Source organism: Athene noctua, chromosome 5 (assembly GCF_965140245.1).
Source record: "Athene noctua chromosome 5, bAthNoc1.hap1.1, whole genome shotgun sequence".
NCBI lineage: Eukaryota > Metazoa > Chordata > Aves > Strigiformes > Strigidae > Athene > Athene noctua.
The window spans coordinates 1,111,430-1,135,996 of record NC_134041.1 but is presented as its reverse complement, the minus strand read 5'-3'; the positions used below and the strand labels follow the sequence as shown (position 1 = coordinate 1,135,996).

The following is a 24,567-nucleotide window of genomic DNA, read 5'->3' as shown; positions in this document are numbered from 1 at the left end:
AGGGATACTCCCGTGCTCGGTGCCAGCATCCAACACCAAATCAAAGTGAAAATACGTGTCAGTTGAGCGAGCAGCAGGACGGTGAGCGTGGGGCACACGGCCCGGCGCCTGCGCCGCAGGGGAAAGGGCTGATGGCTTTTTGCTAGCGATGCGGAGGTGGAAGGACGGACTGTAGAGCTACAAACAGAACAAACTGTAGAGCTACTGAGGTGCCATTTAACTGTCTACGCGGTAAAATTATTTATCATCGGCACCCTGAAGCCTTGAATAAGATATTTATTACTTTAACTAAGTGGCTGATTCCAGAAACGCACACAGCCGGGGTTATAATGCCGCATCTTCGGTGGCACCAGCAGACAAGGGATGCTGCGGGGGAGGTTTCGCTCCTTGGGAAACCTGTAAATTCAGTTTCCATTTGTCTCACTTTTTAAACATTAACTGGACTTGACAAAAGGTTTTTATCAGATTATAGTATTTCAGCTAGGATATTTAGTGTGTCAGATGTTATTAGTTTTAATCGGGCTAAAACCAAGATGCTGACCTCAGTCTGTCACGCAGGCACAGCGGACGTGCTGCGCTTGGTCACGCGGGGAAAGGACGCAGCCGTGCCACTGGAGAACCTTTGATGTGTTCTTTAGCTTCAGTCCTCAGTTTCCTTCCGTTTTGTTTTTATAGAAAAGGTTTTCACGTATGGATCTATTTCTCCATTGATCACAATGAACAGAATTCCTACTACGGCACGTTTAATTGCCTTAATTAGAATCACGGGAGAAAGAATTTACTAAAAATCTTACCATGACGAAGTTTTGACCCTAAAATACTTATATAGTATTTTCTCCTCAATCTTAGAGAAACAGAAGATAAGGATTTTTTGAAAACATTGCGGATTCATTTCAGGATAATCAGTGTATTTGCACCTCCTTAGCAAGACTTCACCAAATATGTAGATGAAACCCCTTTTTGCAAGATAAAACCGGCATGTTCTAGATCTCCCCTGCATCACGTGGGATATTTTCCACATCCTCTTTCAAATCTAGGTGATTAAAAAGATGACACTGAGTGAGAGTTGCAGAGGTTGGTCTCCAATGCACTCCAAGGCTATTTAACTGTCTTTGTTAACATCGCCTCAAGCAAAAATTAAGCTTTTAAACACAGGACACCTTTTTTTTTTTTTTTTTTTTTCTCCCGACAACTGACAGTCTAACACTACAGAAGCTGAAATAACAGGAAAACCGATGAAGAAAAAACCCCCAGATAAATCACAGTAATCACACTGATCACCGTGACAGGCAGCAGAAAGATCAATAAAATATTATACTGCTTACTCGGGGAACACAGTTCCAAAACCACTTGCAATGTGGAAATGATGGCAATGAATAACAAAATAATTACTATCTCAGTTTTTCCAGGCCAGCCCAATTGCCTTTAATTGAATCAACAGGGCGGTGAAGAGGCGTTCAGAGAGGGAATAATGGAGCCCGTAGTAAGGGCAGTCAGAAGAATGTGTACTTATATGTAACCAAACCCTTAAAAGTGTCATAAGCCAAATTTTATGTCTTCAAAATAATACTCCTGCAGTTCGTTACAGTTACAAAATAACCTTCCGGAGCATCCATTCAAAGGAAATTGCATTTAGATAAAGTAATTGTAATTAAAATCTCTGCATTGCCACATTCGACTTTCAGAGGACGATTTTATTTCTGAGGTAGTGCAGTAGAAAAAAAACAGCATTTCAGTCTTAATCTTCCAAGCAAATCTTGCACTGTGTGGACTCTTTCTTGAGTGACACTACCACGATTTTTGCCACTGAGTTCAGTAAGAGCAGCATATTCAATAGATATGAAATCCTAACCCAGACATATTCAGCATCACCATAGAATGGGTTGGAAGGGACCTCAAAGCCCACCCAGTGCCACCCCCTGCCCCGGGCAGGGCCACCTTCCACCAGCCCAGGTTGCCCAAAGCCTCGTCCAACCTGGCCTTGAACCCTTCCAGGGAGGGGGCAGCCACAGCTTCTCTGGGCAGCCTGGGCCAGGGCCTCACCCCCCTCGCAGGGGAGAATTTCTGCCTCAGATCGGATCTAAATCTACCGCTCCCCACTTTGAGCAATCATTGACCCCAACTCTTTGCGTGTGACCATCCAGCCCATTCCTTGTCCATTGAGTCGTCCATCCATGAGATCCATCTCTCTCCAATTTAGACAAGGATGTAGGTTGGGACTTTTATTCAATAAATACAAAATCTTTGAAAAGAAGTCGTTTCGGCAGCCTTGAAAATTCCTTGCGTTACACGATGCAGTCACACATCCCATCCTGCCATGAGTGACTTTTTGCTGATGGACTCCCATAGCTCCACCAACATGCCCAGACACACGATGTCATGGAGCCGGGTAAGGCTTTAGGCAGGGGGGGCGCTGTCAGAGTTCTAGAAACTCTTGATAAGGCTGCCCACCCACAATCCTGACTGAGCGGCACTAACCATGAAACGATTTTCATATTTTTCAAGTCCAACACTTCTGATTGTAAATTCCTCATCAAAAGTCTTTTCGTTCAGATGTAGAAGACTACGGAGGTTATCTGCACTTCAATTAGAAAGGAATAAAAATTTAAAAAGTAAAAGCTGGCCCCACAGCTTTTGTTGACATCATCCACTTCAGAACGTTCTAATGCTGAGTAATAGATTTGACCTTTATTTGCCTTAATGACAGTAAGAACCAGAAGAGACCCACCCTGCAGAGCAGAAACAGCCACCAACTCACTCTCTGATAAATTCTCATTCTGAACCAGCTTTCTTTCCAAAATAATTCCCAAAATTTTTCTTTCTAGAAGTTTCATAATCCCTTTTACAACGTGGCTTTCGTGCACCTCTCCAGCTTGGCAGGGGAGGGGATGAAGAAAGGAGCCAACCTAACGAGGGCAAAGCTCAGAATTTAATAATCTACATTTTTGCATTAGGTTATTAACTTCTTTAACCTAAGTTGTTGTTTGGGGTTTTTTTGTTTGTTTGTGGGTTTTTTTGTTTTGCTTTGCCCCTCATTTTTTCCTCCTTACTTCTGCTTCCGGCGTTGCCGTATATTGCAAAAAGTTGCTGAAATATCCTTTGGACTCTGCCAAACCAAACACACCTTTTGCAAGACTCTCACAGGTTACTAGACAACTCATTCAACTTAATTCAAATGCAACAGAACTAATATACTTCAGAACAGAGAGCAAACGATTATTTTGTGTAGATTATTCTTTCCCTGCAGATTTCAGAAGATGGAAATTTCAGGCTTATAATAGAAATTCAGTTGCAGCCATGACTGTAAAACACCTCCAACACTGCAGAATTATGAGTTTCAGACTAGTACAGCCCTGTTCTACTTCAGATAAAATATTCCTGATTTACATCCTTGTAAATGAGATCACCTGCTAATGCAAACATTTTCCATGATTTAAGTCTTTTAAAGAAGGGGAAAAGCCATTCATACATATTTTAGAGAGAGAGAGAGAGCCCCTGCAGCTCATTTGAGTGCCGTGAGAGGTACAAATGTGGGAGGAATTTAATGAAGGTATAAAAAATACAAATCCTGGAGAAAACACTCTCATTGGTCATTAACGATGCATTAATGATCGTGGATGCAGCTCTTGGTAAGGGCAAGTCCAAGCGTGCTGCTTGCTGGAGCGGGTGGTTCGTTTGACTGGGGGGCCTCTATCGTCGAGCAAATCTCACGCAGCCGCCTCTACCTCCACAGCAATTTTTCTAAGTCTTTTTCTTCTTGTGCTGAGCAGGGACAAGATGATAACAGTGGCTGGCACCAGCGAGTTAATTTTATAACGAAAACTGACATCCTACTCGAGTGCTAGCAATTTAAAAGAGTAATGGATTGTCAGTTTTAGCTGGAAAGTGGTTGTTATATGATTTTAGAAGTCTTTTGCATATTTATTTTGTCCCACTTTAAATAAATTTGGGTAAGATTTATCTTGTTAGCTCCAAATGCAAGTCCCTCTTGGCCTGATTGAGGAAATAAATTAGACTTTGCAAACATTGCAAAGACTAAATCAATACATTAATATTTAGGGGACATTAAGGAGGTTTATTAAACAGAAAAAGGGCCTTGAGTATTACTTTGGAAAGATTATCCATGTTTAAATAAAAAATATAAGTTGCAGTTTCTGACTGAATCTATAAATTGCATTTGCATAGATAGCTGAATTATTTACATGCACACCGTGTCAAGCGCAAATTATGTACAGAAATGAGATGATGCAGAGGGGGCAGGACAGGGGCAAGTGCTGTGTCTCACACACACAGGGTCCATCCCGGGAGGAGCGCCAGACGGACCCAGCCTGGGCCAGATTAAAATAAAGACATCAAGTAACTAATGTAAGAAATTTTTTGTGTCACCGATTCCCTGGTATTAGGGTCTGATGGAAAGCGTTCATGTAGCCAGAACCAGGCTCCTGCGGGACGGGCAAGTCAGAGGGTGCCAGGAGGGTAATAAGGGGCAGCAGAGACCATGAGGAGCTGGAGAGAGGGGGTGGCAAAGGGCAGGGGACCTGTTACCTACACCTCAAATCCCAAACCACGGACCGATTTGAGCTGTGCATCCACGACCCGCCAAAATGCAGCCTTGAAAAATCACCCCTCGACCCAGCCTGTGCCAGTGGAGCCTGGTGCTGCTGTCATCAGGAGCATGGCCAGGCTCCTTGCCCGTGCTCAAGGAGACAAACAGAGCTGTCAGATGCTTAATCCCACCCTTAGGAGGACCACGGTCACAAATATCCCTCACCAACCTCATGGTCACCGCTGTCCCACCAGCCCCACGTCACAAACCCCGGGCAGCCCATCCACAGCGCAATGGGGACCAACCACCCTCCCCTCATCTCACGTTAAAATTCACACATGGCCAAGTCATCTTTGCCTGGTCTCGTGGAAGTGCTCTCCCTTCACCGGTATGTTTGTTCTCCATTCCTGGGATCCACACCAAGTGTATTAATAAAGCATAACAAAATTCTCTCAGAGCCCTCATTTCGCGAGGTTAAACAAAGCAATCTCTTTCAGATGTGTTCTTTATTCTCCTAATCACCCTGGCAGCCCTCCCTCGGCGGCTGAGGTCCTTTTGAACACTCTCTTCTGGCCTCTGTCTCCCCAGAGTCACAAACAAGACGCCTGACTTGCCCTTTCCCCACCCGGTGCAGCAGCATCGTTACTGCGTCCCGACACTCAGAGAGAACCCGAGGCTTTGGGCCACGACCTGTGGCTCTGCCCCGCAACAAAATTAATTCTCAAGGACACTGGTAAACACGTCTTAATATTTTTGCAAATTGAAAGGGAAACACAGCTCAGAGGATGCAATTTAAACTTTGGCGGAATAAATGTCAGATTAGAAATGGCAGAAATTGCAACCTTTCGCTAGAAAAATTATGAGCAATACAGTGTGGTAAGAGGTATTTCATTTTTTTCCTTTACTGTGGCAAACATCTGATGTTTAAATCATCTGCAGTTCATGACTTTGCAGATCAAGCATCTGGCACTGAGTTAGATTGGGTTGATTACAAACTCCGACCTTCTAAACTTTTAATTAATTACTTCGTAATTCTCACTTCTTTTTAATAAGGTCACTGAAATAACGTTAACTGGATTATCTTCCTCTCTTTCATGTGATTTTTCTTTCACTGATGCAAATGGGGGCTAAAGACACATTAGGCTTTTTTTCCTTTTTATTAACTATCTTGATTAATTTCCTTGGTACAAAAAGGTGTAACTATGTAATAACTAACAGTGATCTAGACTTGACTTGGCAGCCTCATTAAGGCCTGGAGCAGGGATTTAGGAGACTGAAATGCAAATTCAAGCTCTGTAAGAGATTCCCGACTGACTGTGGCCAAACCCCACCAGGTCCCTGTACCCACATGTGGGACAGCGAGGCAGAGGCTGCTGCTTCCCTTCAGGCTCGGTTATTTACTGACCACGTTACCTTTCTGTTTTGCTCATGGGAATTAAGGCATCTTTAACCCATTAAAATGTATTTATTCTCTGAAACAGTCCCATGAATATGTTCAGAAATCATCAGCCCAAAGAGCAGAGAAGAGGGTGTTCAAAATGACAGCTACCGGATCTGTGTGTATAGAAAGACCTCCCACACACACAAAAAAAAAAAAAAAAAAAAAAGGGGGGAAAAAAAAAAAGAGTCGGATTTACATGGCTTTTAAAGTGGAGTTTCACAGCAAATAATTTTGCAATCTGGAGTTTTAACCTATTTGAGAGTTTATGATCAGACATAAGTCTTCATTCATTTAATCTGTGACACAACGCACAGAGCCCGGGCTCTTCCAGCGCCGCTGTTTTCAGCAGGAGAAAGTCTTCTTTCAACAGTACTCGACAGAATGCAGCCTGGAGGGCAGAGGAATTTTAAAGGGCTAAGACTTTGCTCTTAAATTTTCTTTTTCTCCTGGTATTTCATGCGCTGCTCTAGGTCTGCTGCTGATCATTTATTCACCACGCAAAAGGAAACCCAGCCCTTTGACTGAATGGTTTTACTTTGGCAAAAAACCTGCTTCTCCGTTTATTTCTCCCCAATAGCAGAAGTTGTTTCTAATCTTGAAATACAAATCCATGAACAATATTGAAAGGAAACATAAACCTGCTCCCATCAAATGTTATTATATCATCCCTAGGAACCCTCTTCAGCAGAAGAGGAGAGATGAGCTTATTGCACCAATCAGCAGTTCGATGTTTCCGTTACAGTCCCGTTACCTTCAGACAGGTCAACCTCCATCTCAAAGGACGCACGAATCTTGCATCCTCACCCCCGTGTCTCCGCACGCGGAGGGTGAAGCGATGCCTTTGTCAGCAGCGTAAGCACAAAGCGACCTGGTTAAAAGTGCTTATGGGCACCAGCCCCCCCCCCGGGCCCCAAACAGCCCACGGTAAGCGAGACGCAGGCCGCTAAACCACCTGCAAAACCCACGGTTGATTCAAGGTGGGGCCCCACCCCTGTGGATGAGTGATGGGTGTGACTCACCCAGCTGCCTTAAAGTTTTTAATCCTCTCCTTTTGATACCTCCCACCTTCCTAGCTTTCTAGTCTATTATTTCCCCATAATTAAAACATAGACCTATTAATCTTTCTAAAAAACAGTTCTCAGTTTCTTAATTAAAACTGCACACGGTCTCTTTTTACAGGAGGCCTGGTCGTGCAGCCGGGGCCGGAGCTCCCACCTCGCTGTCCTCGACACAAACCTCTCCCATGTTCCACGTGGACGTTTGACATCTGCCTATCTCCGGGCAGCCGTCAGTGCACACTCTGGGGTTACATCTGGCTCGTACTCGAGCAGCACTTAAAATATCGCACGGCTGATAATTCTTAATATCAGTGCTAACATAAACAGAAAGATACCAGCCGAAACGGAAAGAAATGGCCATGGGCATCACCGCGCTGTGATGGGGCACCCTCCGGAGCTGCCGATCCCCCCTGCTGCTCCGGGATGCACAAGCAGGATGCTCAGCAGCTCTCCCTTCTTGCTAAGAGAACTACAGAGCCAAAAATGCAGGGGCAGAGATTTGTTCCAACTTTCCATCTAGAAAACGTCTCACTCATTCTGGCTGTGCTTCATGGAGCGGGTCCCTACTTCCTACATCAGGTGTAACTGGAATAATATTGGAGTAACTGAATATATATATACACACATAATTGAAATATTAATTGATATTGTCACCACTTCTTCCTTCCAGCTTCCCAATCCGACAGCATACAAATACTCCTGCAGTGCCTAAACAACCACCCCCCTAAAAAGTACATTTACAAGTTTTCACACAAGAGCCGCCTCCGAGGAAGGTTATAAAAATGACTAAGTGAAGGCTGTTGGGCTGTACTAACAAAATAACGTTCTTCAGGCAACAAACACACTTAGCTCTTACAAAGCAACAGTTTAACATTCCTACAAACCATCGGGGTCTAAAGGTTCAGTGGTTAAGAATAATTAGTTTGAGAAGCATTTCATACACGTTATTTGGAAGGGATTTTGGTGTGCCATATGGATTAATAGAGATTGCCATTTAAATTCCTCTGTTTTATATTCATTGCTTTATTACTCATAAAAATGCAAAAGAAAATGTTAATGATGATTACACCAAAGACTAATAAGTTAAAGCCTTAGGTTATACTTTGTATTTCTGAAGATATAAATGCAATCGCTTAATAATTATGCATATTTTTAACTATTGAGTTATTATTTCTCTGTATGCTTGTAGTTAGCCTAATTAATTTTAAGCTCCTGTTTATATGTTTTATACATGCAATTAATTTCCAACTTTTTTTTTTAGCCCCTTGTACGAGGGCATTAACTCTTAACAAAGACAATCAAAACTCAGGATTGCTCACCCTGGAACAATACAATAAACGTTACCTCCACGCGTGGAAAACTGACACTGTCGTTCTGCAACACTCATAACAGAACACTGTCTCACGGCAATAAAGCGACTGTTCGTATTAACGGTATTGGGATCTCAGCATTTCTGTGAGAAAACTCATCCGGGAGAAAGAAAAACGATGGATTTTAATGCCAAATCAGCTTATTTTGTCTTCCCTTGTTTATTTTGGTTTCAATGAATTTATATTAAATTTCCAAAACTAACGGAATTTCTATTCTTGAAAAATTGCTTCATGCATTCTAGCTCTGTTGGTTTTTTTGTTTGTTTTTTTTTTTTTTTAAAGCTGATGAGTTAATTATTCTTTCTATAACAATGCTCGTGATGGCACAGAACAGAGAAGACGCTTGTGGTGCTCAAAGGAAACATTGCATCTTGTAAATGCCACTAAACTTCATGCCTAAAGCTTCATGGGGGTAGGACACATCCATGAGGAGAGCTAAGCTGAGTGCTGTGGGGACAGAAAAAAGACCTTCAGGGCTGTGGGGCTGCCCATGGGGTATAAAACACCCTGGTGCCTCCCTCCTTGTGCCAGGAAGGGGACAAGCCTTCCGAGGAGTGACCTGCTGCCTGTGTTTTTGTGCTTTCTCCCAGGCTGCCCGTGAGGAACCACCTCTGAAGGAGCCCACAAACCAATTCATTTTCCTCCCTTAGAACTCTTATCAAAACAGTCCTGCGGGGATGGTGGAGCCGGGCTGTTGGGGAGCCAGCTGACGGCCCTGCCACCCGCAAGCTCTGCGCGACAGATTGAGCTCTGGCATCTGTCTCACTGCACCCATCGGTCATCTGTTATTTGATATTTTTATTACATGATCATCAAAGCATGTCTCGTGGCCTTGTTCCGTTCCCAGGGACAGTCGGGTCCTGATCCGCCGTGACCCTTCCACGGTGTGCCGCAGCGGCAGCACTGGCTGTTTCTGAACACGTCTCGACATCATAAAGGAAATGAGGAGCTCTCGGGAAATACTTGGTATCAACGCTAAAATGAGAAAACTGTAAACCTTCTGTGAACTCAGGACCTGAGCACGCACCTTCATGTGGTGACTAAGCTGGATACCACGCAACAGCTCCAAGTTTTGAGCCATGCAGGAGACCTAAACCAAACTGACAGATACCTGCACGGTACCACTGCAGGGAATTACGCCTGGAGTACTGCAGTGGGATTTTCCTCTTATATTTTCACATGCTCAATTGCCAGCAGAGTAGGAGTAAGGATTGAAACCTGATTATTTTGAACAATTCACTCGTTCAGTTGCCAGCAGAGTAGGAGTGAGGAGTTAAACCTGATTTTGGAAAGTTGGAGACCCTTCTGGGCTAATTATCTCTTTGCAGAGGCTCAGAGTCAATGGCATATACAGTCTGTGGCTACATACATCCAAGGAAAAAGACAGAAAGAAAGAAAAAAAGACAGAAAGAAAAGCTTTAAAATATGCTTAGCTGCTGCTTTCCATCTATAAACAGAGATTTTTCTAGTACCTCCCCAATAACAACCGGTTTAAGCACATACCTTGTACAGTTAAGTGCACCTGCATCGTTCTAGGAGTGTGTTGAGTCTGCACAGAACAAGTGTACGGGCCGTCATCTGTCACGTCCACGTCCTGTATCTGCAGACTGTACTCTCTTCTATTGGCTGTTGCGATCGAAACTCGAGGATCTACAGACCACTTATCGCTTCCAGCAAAAATAATACTCGACCGATTCAGCCAGGCACCTTTTGAAGCTCCATCTTCCAAGTAACACCTGGGAAAGAAGGTGAAACCGTAAGGATGAAAACGCAGGAGCTTTTAAATGCCATTAACTTGCTATTGATTTTCAGACTGAGTACAGCTGCTCTGCATTGGACTTCAACCTCAAAACACGAGTCATTTGTTAATTCACAAAGCACCGCAAAACCAAAAGCCTATCTTACAAACACACAATAAACATAAATATTTTTTTTTCTGCTACATTCTTCCTTTCTGATTTTCCTGCTGTGAGTGGTCAGGGGAGCAGCAGGTGGGAAGTCTCAGCTATTTCCAGACTGGACTCAATAATTTCATCGGAGCCGCCCTTTCTGCTCCAGTTTCAGCCCGTAAGGATCAGGAGTCAGCATGTGCCCTTGTGCAAAATTACTGCCCTTTTCCTAAGCCACAACAAAACTGCCGCTTGTTTCATTAAGGAACCAAGAGACTTTTCCCACCAAAAACTATAATGACATCTTAGTATTCAAAAACAGTATTTTTTTTCTTTCAAAAGGTTATTAGATTTGTCATTGCTAATCTTATATTCAAGACATCTCGTTTAAAGCAAACATACATTCAATTAGCATGGATTTCCCTGCTGACAACAACAATGAAATAGAAAGTATAGTTCTACTAAATATTTTTTAAAACATCTTTGGTATGGTAGTGACTCAAGCGAACGTGATTTGTTTGTGATGCCATTACTTTAGCTTTTTTTCCCAGTTATTATTAATACAATAACAAAGAATGTCGCTTCTTGGAGTATAATAGTCACCTTAATTGGAGCTTGGTGAAAAACAACACCCCTACATCAGAGGCAGATGCACCCCAGACAGATTCCTTTCCTTCCAAGTTTTAGTTCAAAAATATTTATCCATAAAGACTTTTTTTTTTAAAAAAAAAAAAAAAAAGAAGTAAAAAGCACAGATGAAGAAGGAAAACATGTATATCTGAAGAGTCTGACAGCATTTCTACACAATATCTTGGGGGTTTGAACACGGCACCAGCGATTGTGAGGGAATTGCGAGCTGAACACACTGGTGTAGGCACCGCAAACCATCTGAAACTAATCAGTTGAGAAATATAAAGAACAAGGTATGTTGCAAAATCTAATTTGTAGTCCGCTTCACCATCTGCAGATTCAAAAACCAGTCGGAGTATTAAAGGTCAATGTTAATTGAAAATCTTTTCTGTAGATATGCAACCAAAAAAAAAAAGCCACCCAGGCGTAACAGAAGCATAACCTTCTACTAAGGTAATTAGGCACTGCAATATGCTGCTGTTGTCAATATTTTGTATTGCCTATTAGGAAACATTTGTAACTTCTCTCTAAAGCAGCTTTCCATCTTCAGTTGCTCACTTGCGCGCTGGGATGAGAACGGCACCGTGATGGATACTCGTCAATGACACTGACGAGTCCTAAGAACAGCACGGCGTCGGGCGTGAAACTTTGGGGGAAAAGCGGTAAGAAGCCGGTGAATAATTCTGACAGCGGTTTTTAGCACAATGAAGGAAATGGGAAGGAAATCAGAGATGTTTGTTCGGAGCAGGCCCTGTCGCTGGTGGAGCCAAAGGAGCACACAGGCTGGGAGGACAAAAACGGTCCCAGGAGATGCTCTAATTTTAAATGCAACCAATGGCTTTGGAGTAGCCATCAAATTTTTCTGTCATCTGGGAAGAGTGGAGTGACACTGGTGACAGGCGGGAGAGCAGGAGACAGAAGGGAGGCTGAAGACCACCCCTCAATCCCGCGGGGACTATAACCGTGTGCTCAGCTGGCGTGTGGATGAGGCAGCCTACAGTCCGCTTTGTGGTGTTTGACAGTGAGAGGCACCGCCAGGCGTGACAGCCGAAGGGTGCTCTCCTGAACTGCAGCCAGAGCAAGGAACTTGCGAGCAGCCAGAAGAACTCATGAAAGAGCAACAAGTTAGGAAAGAAAACTTGATGATGGGAAGAAAACCAGTGAACACCAGTAGGAAGCCAGCGAACACCAGCAGGACTGTGTGAAGTAGGAGAATACAAACACTGAAGATGCTTCAAGTGCCACCTCACCATAGAGAAGGAAATATTTGTCATAACAAGAGGACAACTGGAGGCAGGAGTCGAGACCTGAGCAGAAGAAAATGGCGATAGCTTGGGTAAAGAGCCTGGGCAAACCGGGCGGGGAAAGGGCATCCAGGAGGAGCAGCACAGGGACCCCTCTTGGTGGCTGAGAAAGGGAGGGATGAAAGAACAGAGAAAGCCCGCAGAAGGAGCTTTATTTCATGAGCAGATAAAAAAAAAAAAAGACTGAGCCTGTCTGGAGTGAGGTTAAGGATATCTAGCTGTGGTTCAAGAACTAAAGAGGCATTACACTCCGGTTTTCCATAAAGGATGTGACATCCTGCCTGTGGGAAAAGGCAAAGCAGCTGATGGAGTCAGTCAAGGGCGGAGAAAAACCTTAATGGAGCCACGTTTGAGAGCATGAAACAGCAAATCCAGGAGCAGGTGGGTTTTTCTAAAACAAACCGAAAGTGAAGTTATGTGACTGGGAAATCATAAATGTATTATCTACTCTTAAGGAAATGCAGAGAGTGAATCAGGCAAATTTTAGGCTTAACCATCACGCCCGCAATGGAATTTAAGGCTTTAAAACCAACTTTAAAAGTTGAAGGAAGGTAATAGAAAGTGCAACAGACTAATGGGATATTTTGATTTGATAAAGCATTTTTCTACATGAAGAAAATCCAACAGAAGAACAGAAAGCAATAGATCTCATCTCTTTGATAAAACATTAAAATAGCACAACTATGGAAAATGTTAGGTGGGAGAAAATGGTGATTTTGTAGCTTGAGCATATGGTGGTATTGTTTAAGGGGAAAAATGATGATCCCTTTAGGAATAAGAAACTAGAGGCATCAGGCTGAAATTCTTCAGAAATGGATCGTGAATATAACCATTCATCTAATTAATGGTCTCAACATGAAATCTGAAAGAGTTCTGAGAGAAGCTGAATATGATACGGGATAAAAAATTGCAGTTTGTGTAGCAGAGAATTGGGATGTCACGAGGCAGCATCACTTTGAGGATGGAGAGTGCAGCTGACGCCTGTGAACCCCTGCAGGAGTTTTGGGGGTCGGGTCCCATTCGGAGAAGGCGAGGAGCCGCTTTTAAAGTCTTGTGAACGTTTTCAAACTGACTCTAATGAACGGAAGACTGGGGAGAAGCAGAGGAACCTCAGTTTCACTGACGTTTTTCTGCGGCGCGTTTCTTTTCTGCTGGTATTTCTGCAGGAGCTGGATACAGTCAGTTATAAATGGACATTTTTGAAGGTAGTCTGTAGTTTCAGTGACCGTTTACCATTTTAATGAACTCCCTTGTTTACACACACATCCAAAGCCATGCAGGGAAACGTTAGCACTAGGGCTTCTTCCTACAAAAGAGAAAATCAGCCTTCTCCTCTCCCGGCCTCAAACTCCCTGCTGTCTGTGCAGCTTGTAAGAAAAACACTAGCCTTGCTTGAAAAAAAAAAAAAAATATATATATATAAAATAAAAGTTGACATTTTTAATTATTAATTAAAGATACGAATGAAATTCTCCTCAGACGCAAAGGTACCCATATGAAAACCACGCTGGGAAGGGCAGCGCTCAGGGATGCAGCTCCAAAGCATCCTCACAACCTCCTGCCCTGAAAGGCCCAAAGGTTCCCCAAAACCCCGCATGTAGACAGAGCCCGTTAGATATCAAAGCTTTCCTGCCGAGCCAAGGCAAGATACAGCACCGCAGAACGGCACGAGACCTCTTGCTGCTTTACCTCATATACAAAGGTGTTTTATAAAAATAAGTTCTTAAAACAAGAAATTTTGCTTTATTAATTCATCGGTGCGTGGTTATCATGGCTAGAGACGGAAACTTGCCAACCCCAACATTCCTCTACACTCCACTAATTAACAAAACGCACGCAGTATACAATTCCGGTATAAAACATGAAAACCAAGGACTAAAAATGGAACAGATGTTTAATTGTTGAGAAAGACTTTCAAGTCTGATGAAAGAACAAATCACGAAAGGTATTTCTTAAAAATGTAACCAGGAGAAAACATTTCAGTCTTGTTCAGACCCTGACTAAGCATGTTTTATTGTGGAAGTACATCAGCTTCAAGCTGGAAATGATATTCCAAATGAGGTTTTTTTGAAAACAGGTTAAATATTTTACCTCAGACAGGCTCCTTCAATAGCCCAAAACTGTCTTTTCTCTACAACGACCCAAACCCCATGCAAGCTCCCTAACGCCGTGGAAGCGAATAGATTTGAAAATGTTGCAGAATTTGGCTGAAGTATTCTGCACAGGGTAGCCTTCAAATTAAATAGCAGCCAAGATGCTGGATTTTCCCACTGCGCACACGAGATGCAATGGATAAAGTTCATATTTACTCCATGGAAGAAGCAATCAAATGATTCATTTCAGATTGTTTTCCGATCTAACAAATTGAATCCCTTTCTGTTTGCAAATCCCTTCTCATTTCTGAAAACACGGTTATTCCTTAAAAGTATTCAGCAGGCAACTTGGACTGCATGTTCAGCCCCGTGCGTGACTGGCCACTGGAGGCAGCGCTTCAGCACTGCAGTTATTGCGGAGGAACAGAACTAAGGACAATTTTCCCCTTTTTCCTCATTAAAGGATTTTTTTCCCTTTAAACAAAGGCTTGTCTTTTTTTTTTTCCCCCACATGCTTTTATAATCTTCTACGACAGAGCAGTCTTTCCACATGTTTTGTGACTTAACCAACCAGTTCTGTACGGAGGAACATCCGCAAAGAATAAACGCTGAGAAAAACAAAAAGACCGACCCCGAGCAAGCTCAAGGGATCGGACCAGCGCGCGTGGCCTCAGCCTGCAGCACCGCAGCGACCCTGCACGCGGCCTCTGCCTTTATCCCTACAGCTGCATTTCTCACATCCCCCATCTCTGGATGCGCTTCTTAGTTTTAACTCAGAAATGTATTTTAACGTTATTTATAAAGCTGCAGATAAGTGATAACTCTGCATGACTTTCACCGCGCGAACATGAACATATCTGGAAACGTAAAACGTCTTTTTTGACCAAAACCCCGTGACAGTTCAGCTCCTGCAGGACAATGAACCCCCTCGCTGCACGTGCACGCTCCCCCCGCCCGCGCCCCTCTCCATGCTGCTGTGCTGGCAGGGATTGGGCCACGCTCGGTGACAACCCAAGTGTCTCCTGAGTGAGGACTGGGGAGGAAAGGCAGCTACGGGGAGACAAAACCTGGCGAAGGAAACCAATGAGAAATATCAGGAGCCCAGCTGAGCTCATGCCAGGGTGCAGCTCAGCTGGGCAGCGCGACCCCCACGCTCTGCACCCGGGGTGCCCCTGCACCGGACAGCGCTGGCCTAAGTCCTCCCCGAGAACCTCTATTGCCTTGAGGCCGCAACAGTGTAGTTGAGCAAAATATGTTACAAATCCTAAAAACAGGAGTCACCATGTAAAGTTTTACTGAAAACTTAAAATTTGGGTTTGCACTCTGGAAAGATTTGCCTATTAATTCTTGCAAACATTTCAGGGAAATAAAACACAGTTTTTCAGCAAACCTGAGAAGTGAGTTTGAGCAGTTTTGATTTCATAAAATCACAGACTCACAGCACGGTTTGGGTGGGAAGGGATGTTAAAGATCATCCAGTGCCACCCCCTGCCCCGGGCAGGGCCACCTTCCACCAGCCCAGGTTGCCCAAAGCCCCGCCCAACCTGGCCTTGAACCCTGCCAGGGAGGGGGCAGCTACAGCTTCTCTGGGCAGCCTGGGCCAGGGCCTCACCCCCCTCACAGGGGAGAATTTCTGCCCCAGATCTCATCTAAATCTCCCCTCTGTCAGTTTAAAGCTGTGACCCCTCGTCCTGTCCCTCTGCCCCTGATCCAGAGTCCCTCCCCCCTTTCCCGCAGCCCCTTTCAGCCCTGGGGGGCCGCTCTAAGGTCTCCCCGGAGCCTTCTCTCCTCCAGCTGAACCCCCCAACTCTCCCAGCCTGTCCTCACAGGGGGGGCTCCAGTCACCTTCCACTGCAGTTCCCTCAGGACAAGTCTGAGCCTCTAGCTGAGCCCAACTCTTCTTCAACTTGTAGTTGTAAGTGCTGTAAATACACTGGAGAATGCTGCCGATCAGTGCGCAGCCCTAGATCAGTGCACGCGAACCCCCATGGGATCACGGGACTGAAGGTGCAGAGTTGCTCCTGCCCGAGGTCTCAAGGGAGCGGTGGTTGGTCACCGCCGATCGCTGCCGGACAATTCAAGCCAAAGCACGATGATCTTCAATAAAGTCAAACCATAAAACATTTCTGACAGTAATATATGGGAAATAATTTATTGAAAAGTTGACTACCAATAGAAACTGCTAATATTAGTGGCCTTCCCCCCTTCCCCCTTTCCACTCCTTCCTTAAATTGTGTTTATTTTTAAATTTCCTGCACATCACGGCAGTGTTTTTCTGCAATGCAATTTTAAAAGCCTATGCATAGCATCAATTATTTTTAGAAGTTAATAATAACACTGTAGCGCAATTAAAGAAAGTATAACAGTCATTAAATAAAAGCGACTTTTGCTCTCTTTACCTTTGCTTGGAAAAGTATTGATTAAATTATAGCTGAACTTGTAAGACAATTATTCTATTTTTAAACTTAGAAGATTAGAAAAAAGAACAATTTATTTTTTTAACTGATGATTGTAATCAGAAATTCTCTACTCAACAAGCATAAAAAAAAATAATTTAATGTTAGCTGCCATATAAGGCTGAAGGTATTTTTATTATTTTTCCGATCGTTATTAATGGGAATGATCTTCTGTAATTTGTAAGTACAGAAAAATATAGACTCACCCAGCTTCCTTAAAGTTTTTAATCCTCTCCTTTTGATACCTCCCACCTTCCTAGCTTTCTAGTCTATTATTTCCCCATAATTAAAACATAGACCTATTAATCTTTCTAAAAAACAGTTCTCAGTTTCTTAATTAAAACTGCACACGGTCTCTTTTTACAGGAGGCCTGGTCGTGCAGCCGGGGCCGGAGCTCCCACCTCGCTGTCCTCGACACAAACCTCTCCCGTGTTCCACGTGGACGTTTGACATCTGCCTATCTCCGGGCAGCCGTCAGTGCACACTCTGGGGTTACATCTGGCTCGTACTCGAGCAGCACTTAAAATGAAATAAATCTTCATTCAAGTAGGACCAAAAGCTGCCATTATCCTCACTTCTTGTGGAAGCACTTGACCCAGATTGCAAAGCTAAAAGGATAAGTTAAAAACTCCCTTACAAATCTGTAGGTAAATTCAACTCGTGCAACCTGTTGAATAAACCCACCTGGCCCCACGGGCCTCCATTTCATGCTCCCACCCCATCGGTTCCTGCTCCGGGTGAGGCCGTGGGAGCTGAGCACCCAGAGCCATGGGAAAGCCAACTGGGAAACGCCACCCTGGGGCTACCGCCCAGCCGCGGAGTCATTCCAAACAGCTCTGCCTTAGAGCAGACACCAAGGGACAGACTGTGAGACGCTTCCTCCGTAAAACACATCCCCTAAATGCTAAAACACGTTCCAGGTCAGAACACGACTCTGTGCTGTGTAGGCTGCACCGCTCAAACCAGTAATCCTGCTGCGGCTCAGGTTAAAAGTTCCATCTCCTTTACAGAAAGTCCTGGAATCCTTCCTTTTCCCTGAAAACCTGGAAGAATTAGGCTTGAAAACTTTTACAGGTTTATATAACTGGCGCTTTGGGTGCTGGAGGAGCTGCCTGTAACACCCACGAGGGCTGACAGCATCCTCCTTCCATCAGCCTGCAGCGGGTGAGCGTTCACCAAAGCAGATGTGAAGCACTTAACAGAGTTGTTATTGCTTACTACAGCATCTTTTTTTTTTTTTTTTTTTTTTTTTCCCTCCCAGTGAGATTGGTTTTGGCACTGAGTTATAGCCACTTTCCTCAGAACATAGAAAACCTTTGCAAAAAACAATGTTGCTAAAATTTTTCTGCTTTAAAGGAGATTGGCTTTGAGTAAGCGGCAAGGGGGGAGAGAAACACGAGGGTCAGGGTTCAGCCTAGAAAAACACCCAGAAGCTCAGAACATAAAACGGTACATCCAAGCTCCAGAACCAGAAAATCACACAGAAACCTGCTCAGAACTTTTGCCAAGTGCTTTTACTGATGATCCGATAAACGGCTTCTTCAGGTTCTCCGTGAATTTGTACGAATAACATCTTAAAAGTTTGTTGCACTAAGGAAACTTCTCTGAACCATAAAAATAGCTCGGGTGCCATTATAGCTGATTCTTTTACTTTTGTGATCAAAATCAGTTTTCTCAAGTCTACTATAGCTCAAAGCATGGAATTCTGCATAAAAACGTGTGCAGCTGCTCATAATGATCTCAGATTTTTAAAAATTTATTTATAGAAGAGTCTCGGATTGTCAGGGAGCTGATGCCTCGCTGGCCAACGATCGGGCTGGTGCACTCTGAGCCCTGCTGCCTCCGTGCCCGGAGCTCGAGATCCCCCCAACTGCCCCCAACAGCGCAAGCACCGGCACAAACTCCGTGTATCCGGAGCGTAAAGATGTTCCAACCCCAATTTCACACCATTTTCTCGGGGAGTTAACCTGCGTTGCCCACTGCCAGGCTGGGAAGAATGAACACAAGGACTGGGAGGTTCCGCGGGGAGAAGACTTGGCCAGTGCTCAGCTGCAACTGCCGGAGCTAAATTATCTCTGAAGTGTAGCAAGCATTAAGTACTACAGGGGAATTGCACTCAGGCAGCAAGGATATTGATAACAAGAAAGACTAAACAGAGTTTAAAAATCATAATCTTTGGAAGACTTCCCCCCACACACCCCAAAAAGCGACACTATTTATTATGAACCATGCAAATGTTAAATTATCCTGCAGAGGGAGACTGTTCTGTCATGAATGGGACCGAAATCTGCACAGACTGTTTCTGCAAAGTCTGACGCACAGGAGCTCTGTAAAACAGGGGACACAAGCCGTTGTTTTAAGACAGAGTTTAAAATCAGAACCCCAAAACTCTGTCTCACAGCAGCCAAAACAGACCTAAAACAAACAACGGGATTGGCTTTGCCTGGCATCTGCGCTGTATGTCGAAGCCCTCGGCTCTACCTTTAGGAATGTTTTCTGCTTAGAGGCTGACAGCAGCGCCCAGCCGCGGGGTGATGAGGCTCCTCCGTGCAGACGTGCACCTTCCCAGCACCGCTCACCCCACGCGCTGAGCCGCCGGCCCCCTCCTCACAGCAGATACCAAACCCACCGCCAACTCTCTGGAACGGCACCAGACCAGCCGGGATTACAGGAAAGTGCTGCTAATGGAGCCGACAGATTGCAGTTTCCTTCTCTCTATGCAGCCCCCAGTTGACAGTAAATATTTGTGAACTTTGCAGCATTTAATGTAGGTCCTACTGTCCCGATCCAACGTCGGGGGGGTTTCAATACGACCCCAAGAGCGAGATTAAGACACAAATGAGGTCAAATGCCGTATACCCAAAACAGGTTTTATTATTAAAAAGGTGACGAGGGGTAGCGATAGGACAGAATGGAAGGAAAAGACAGAAGTAAAGCAAGGATATGGGATGGGGCTGCAAGAACAGTCACCACCAGGGATCCAGCGGCGTCCCGTTGGTCCTCAGCCTTCAGTTCTTCGGTGGTGGGTGCACACGGATCTGGGTTTGATGGTGGATGCACACAGAGCGAGATTTTCTGCTGCCTTTTTAAGCCCATCATACCCGATGATCAGCAGATCTGCTCGCCTTTAGTTTTTTTTTCCTCTGGTCCAACAGGTTTTGTTGCATCCGGCTTCAAGGGCAGGAAGGTTTGGCCCTTACCAGTCCATCAGCCACGCAGGCATGGGGTCTGGCCTACGCTATGGAGCCCCAAACGGCTCCGGGATGGGGCCAGCTCAGTCCATGTCTGCCCCTTTGAGGCTTGTCTAAAGAGTCCAGACAATGCAACCGCAATGCATCCTTCGATACACCCCCGCTTCTCTGGGCACATCCCCCAGAGCAATGCACAGGCCGCAGCAGCTTCTCTTGGAGGTTTGCACAGACACAAGCCAGCTTTGGGACAGTCATAGGACATTTCAGTCTCTCACACCTACAATCACTACAAACTCTGCTCCGCTATGAACCCTCATCTCCGCACGTGTCCTGGCCCCCCCATGTCCAGTGCAGCTTCCGCTCCCACCACCCCTCCATCTGTTTGGCCCATCCACCAACCCCCTTCTCCTTCCTCCCACCCTGCTACCAGTTTGCCTTCTCCACAACCAGCAAGTCCCAGCGTCTCCGCTGTTCTTTGTCTTTCTGTGTCAGTGGTGGAAAGAGCTCTGGTTATACATGGAGGTGTTAACACGCACAAAGAGCCTTTTCCCTCCGATCTTTGCTCTGCGTGTGTGCTCCTTTTTAAGCCCCACAAACCGTAGTTGGTACCAAATCCCTTTTCAGAGGAAGTTTGCTCTTCAGGTTCAAAAGACGGAGCGTGTCTCCCCTAGAGGGGTCTCCAAAGCCAGTCTCCCTCCAAGCACGAGGGAGGGGATGCCGCAGGGGATGGATCCCTGGCAGGGAGAAGCTCCCTGGGGGGAGGAATCACTCCAAGGAAACCTTCCTTGCTCTCCACAGCACAGAGAGGGGGGCTCCAGCCTCACCTCACGCCCCCCCAGCCTCTGCTCCGAGACATCTTCAGGCAAACAGCAAACTCATCTGTTGCACTGACAGCAAAAGAGCTGCCGAGGTTGTGGCATCTCCTCCCCTTCCCAGCTGAACAGACTAGACACACCCGAGATATTTTACCCAGTGTTTGCAGTCAAACAATTCTTTTAGCACCATATCAATACACTTATTCCCAATTACCTCCTCTAAAGAAAGACGTTCTTCCAAACCAACCGCCCTCTATTTTCGGCAGCTCTCAGCAGTCCATTGCTTTCCAGAGCAGCAGCTCAGAGCTGGAGATCTGCAAACTTTGGGAGAAACCACGATAATTCTTTAAATATTTGCTGACCTGCGGACTTTTCCGAAAGGAGCAGATAACAGTATGAGCTTTTCAGCTGGCAAACTGGCTGAAATAAATGGGGATATGTGCTACCTGAATTTTCATGAGTAATTAGCATAATTAACCTCCCTGCTCTGCTCCTGTGCCATTTCCACCGCTCCAGAGAATCGACATATAGTTTATTAACCATGAAGATTTTTCTGCCCTATAACTGGCCACGACAAAGTTGCCAGGTACCTGCCAGCCTGCGGATTAAACAAAAGACAAGGCAGAGAGAGAAAACAGGACCAAGCGACCGGGAGGGAAAGCAGAATGTATCTTCGTTACACACCTCCAACTTCTCTGCCTTGAGATGCTTTAAAATATTCTAGGAAATCTGTCTTCAGATAAAACATGGATTAATCCCTAAATCTGAAATATTCTAAATGGAAAACCAGTAGAATATTCGTAATTAAGAGGAAAAGTGTTTACTCCTCTACAAGATTTTACATGTAATTTGCTCTACAGCTGATGTAACTTGAATTTTAATCTGTATGGGTTTCAACCCCAATATCTGCCAAACCGGGTGAAAAAACGCTTTCACGGGGTTTCCCGGCCCCTACCACAAAGAAGTGGCTTTTTTCCATGGCAAGGGCAGAGAAACTGTCAGTATCGCCACCGCAATAAATACATTTGTTGGTTTTATGTATATGAAAATATTCCCATCCCTTTTCACAGATATATTTTCATATTAAAATGAACAAAACCATAGAAAGCTAAGAATTATTTAGTTATTAATAAATTATTTCATGGAAGCACATAATATTTTCTCTTTGAAGGCTCAGAAACAATATCACACAGTATTATTGGTTCTGATAGTCTTGGTTTCATTATCAGAGAGTAACTCCCAGCTTAATCATATTATTTGAAATATTAAAAAGGGGCTGGCTGCTGCATTTGATATTTATTAATTCCTAAAGATTTATGATATTGAAACACTGACTTCCAGAAATTATGAAGAAGAAATTGCCAATGCAGAAACATAAGGAAACAATTCACTGGCTTTGCCATTATTATTTTGCATTTTTCTTAAGGGAGAAAGGTCTTCGAAAATTCGAGAGCCAGTCGTGTTTATTTTATAGGAATAGGTAACTCAGCTGTTCCTTCTGATGGTAAAATCAACCTGGATGTCAAGTTTTCTCCCCCGATTTTTTTTGCCACAGGACACTGAAACCCAAATTAAAGGAATAAAAAGCAACATAAGCTCTGAGACCATGACAAGGCACGGGATCATGCCTAGAGAATGAGAAAACATCGGGTCCGTGAGCACACTGTGTTACTTCCCGAATTTTCAGTCTCACAGCATGTTATTGAAGGATTTTAGCATTCAGAAAGATATAAGTGAATTAAACCAGCCATGATACTAATTAACTGCAGTTATTTCCTTTCAGAACAGTTACATTAGTCTTTGTTTTTAATGCTAAAGTGAAACAAAGGTTTCTTCACTGACGCAATAAGCTCTGACAAAAAAATGAGGGCTTACAACGGGAGACTATTACAGTAACTCGCACTCAGGATAAAATAATGAGGGTCGGATGGCTGTTACACCCAACATCCACATAAATGCCGTAATTTGATAATGAATACAGCACGATGGCGACGCGGGGCTCCCCATATTACGGAGAAGCTTGAGCCGGGCTTGCAGGCAGCGGCCATCGCCCGCACCCGGGGAGCAGCCCCCACCAGCTTCATCAGGAGAACGCTGGAGAATCACCACACCGACTGCAAATACCCACCCGGGTTTGAGCTCCCAGCCCAGCAGAAGGGCCTGGGGGGACCCTGGGAGATGGGCGTGTGGCCGGGCAGGGAACCGAGTGCTCCCACAAGCATGGGCTGCCTTGATGTGAACTCGCTGTGCTTGTGTCCCTACATTTACCTCCGTAATGTTTTAGAAACTCAACCACAAGGCAGGTGTGATAGGGACAAAGGGCAAACGCTACCAGCCATTTAAAATAGATGATAAAAGAAAAATGTAGGAGAAAACCCTCTAGACCTGTGCTCTGCAGGGTGATTCTCCATGCCATGCTGCCCAGAAACCTCATTATCAGCAGTTTGAGGTGGGGGAGATCCCCTTCTGCTGGCGAGGAGGCTCTTCTGGCTTCCCCGGCCGCTTCCCCACACCGCAGCCTCCCTTCTGCTGCCAGGTTGGCCCCCAGGACCACGCGCTGCCGTGAACTGGCCACCTACCACACTGCCTCCCAACGCCGGGATGTTTTATGATGCCTGCCTGGAGATTCAATGCAACGGGAGGTCCTCTCTCCCTGCTCAGGAAGTATAAAATTCATCAAACACAGCAAGAAAAAAATACCTACGGGCAAAGGCGTGGGTGCTCCCAGTCCACAGCGGAGCCGTGGTAACGTCACCTCTTCCTTTCTCCAGACAGAGCACAGGCTGAGCTGCCCGGGCTCTGGAGGTTTCTTAATATTTAGGTTTTACATTTCACATGTTCTTCCCGAATAGGCTTTTTTTTTTTTTTTTTTCCACTAACAAGGCTTAATGAAAAAATATTCTTTCCAAGTGAAAACAAGTTGGATTTCAGGATTTCCTAATAATAATATCCTCACTATGAGTAGATAGGACACACAAGGCGGGAGATAATTGTGTGCTGTGTCATGTCCTTTATTGGATCAGTATTGACCTGGGACTCTTCTCTGAGAAGGTAATACCAACCCTGCAACGCAATTCTCTCCAGGTTGGTTTAAGTAAAATAATGGAGTTAATGACAGAAGCAAAGCTACCTAGAGAGGTGTAATTCATCATGGAGTGTTTCATGCCATTATCTCAAAAACATACAGTGTAGTAATCACTTGAAGTAGTGATAACACATAATTGTATGCTTCTCATAAATTATAGGTGAATGGGAGTTTCAGCTAATGAGTGCCAAATAGCAGCTCAGGAACTGTAGTGATTACAGAAGATGTGGTGATGAATGCATTTATTGTTGGGGTATTACAAATCTTTTTATAGCAGAGATGGCAAGTTTATAAATAAATAACCAGACGCAGAGGTACCGGCACCTCTAACCAAGACAACTAAGTTATTAGCCTGCAGTTTAACCAGCCTCTTATACAAGAACGTTTTAAAGCTTGGTGAAGACCAAACAGAGCAAAAGAAAGAACACAAAGGTCCCACCCGCACCACGCATCCACGGGTACCCGCACGCTGCTTTGCCACCACTTGTAAAAGACGCACTGTTGGCGGATTCTCAACAGAAAAACAAATTTCTGTGTTGTTTCTCATGGAGAAGCATCACACACACACACACACACAAAATATTTGAAAGCAACAGTGCTCCATACGGTACGAACAAGGCGTTGCTCAAAGGAGCCCTTTCAGTGTTGGCGGCTAGCACTAGCCCTTGCAGCAGGCAGCGGGGTGGGC

The 24,567-nt window shown here is 44.7% G+C and overlaps 1 protein-coding gene across 2 annotated transcripts in view; it reads right to left on the bottom strand.

Annotated features, from left to right (window-relative positions):
- NEGR1 (neuronal growth regulator 1) overlaps positions 1–24,567 on the bottom strand; it is a 288,761-nt gene that overhangs the window by 143,318 nt on the left and 120,876 nt on the right. For both annotated transcript variants that reach the window (XM_074905980.1, XM_074905981.1), the window contains exon 2: positions 9,919–10,151. In XM_074905980.1, the coding sequence (XP_074762081.1) occupies positions 9,919–10,151 (233 nt within the window). The remainder of the gene's footprint in view (positions 1–9,918; positions 10,152–24,567) is intronic.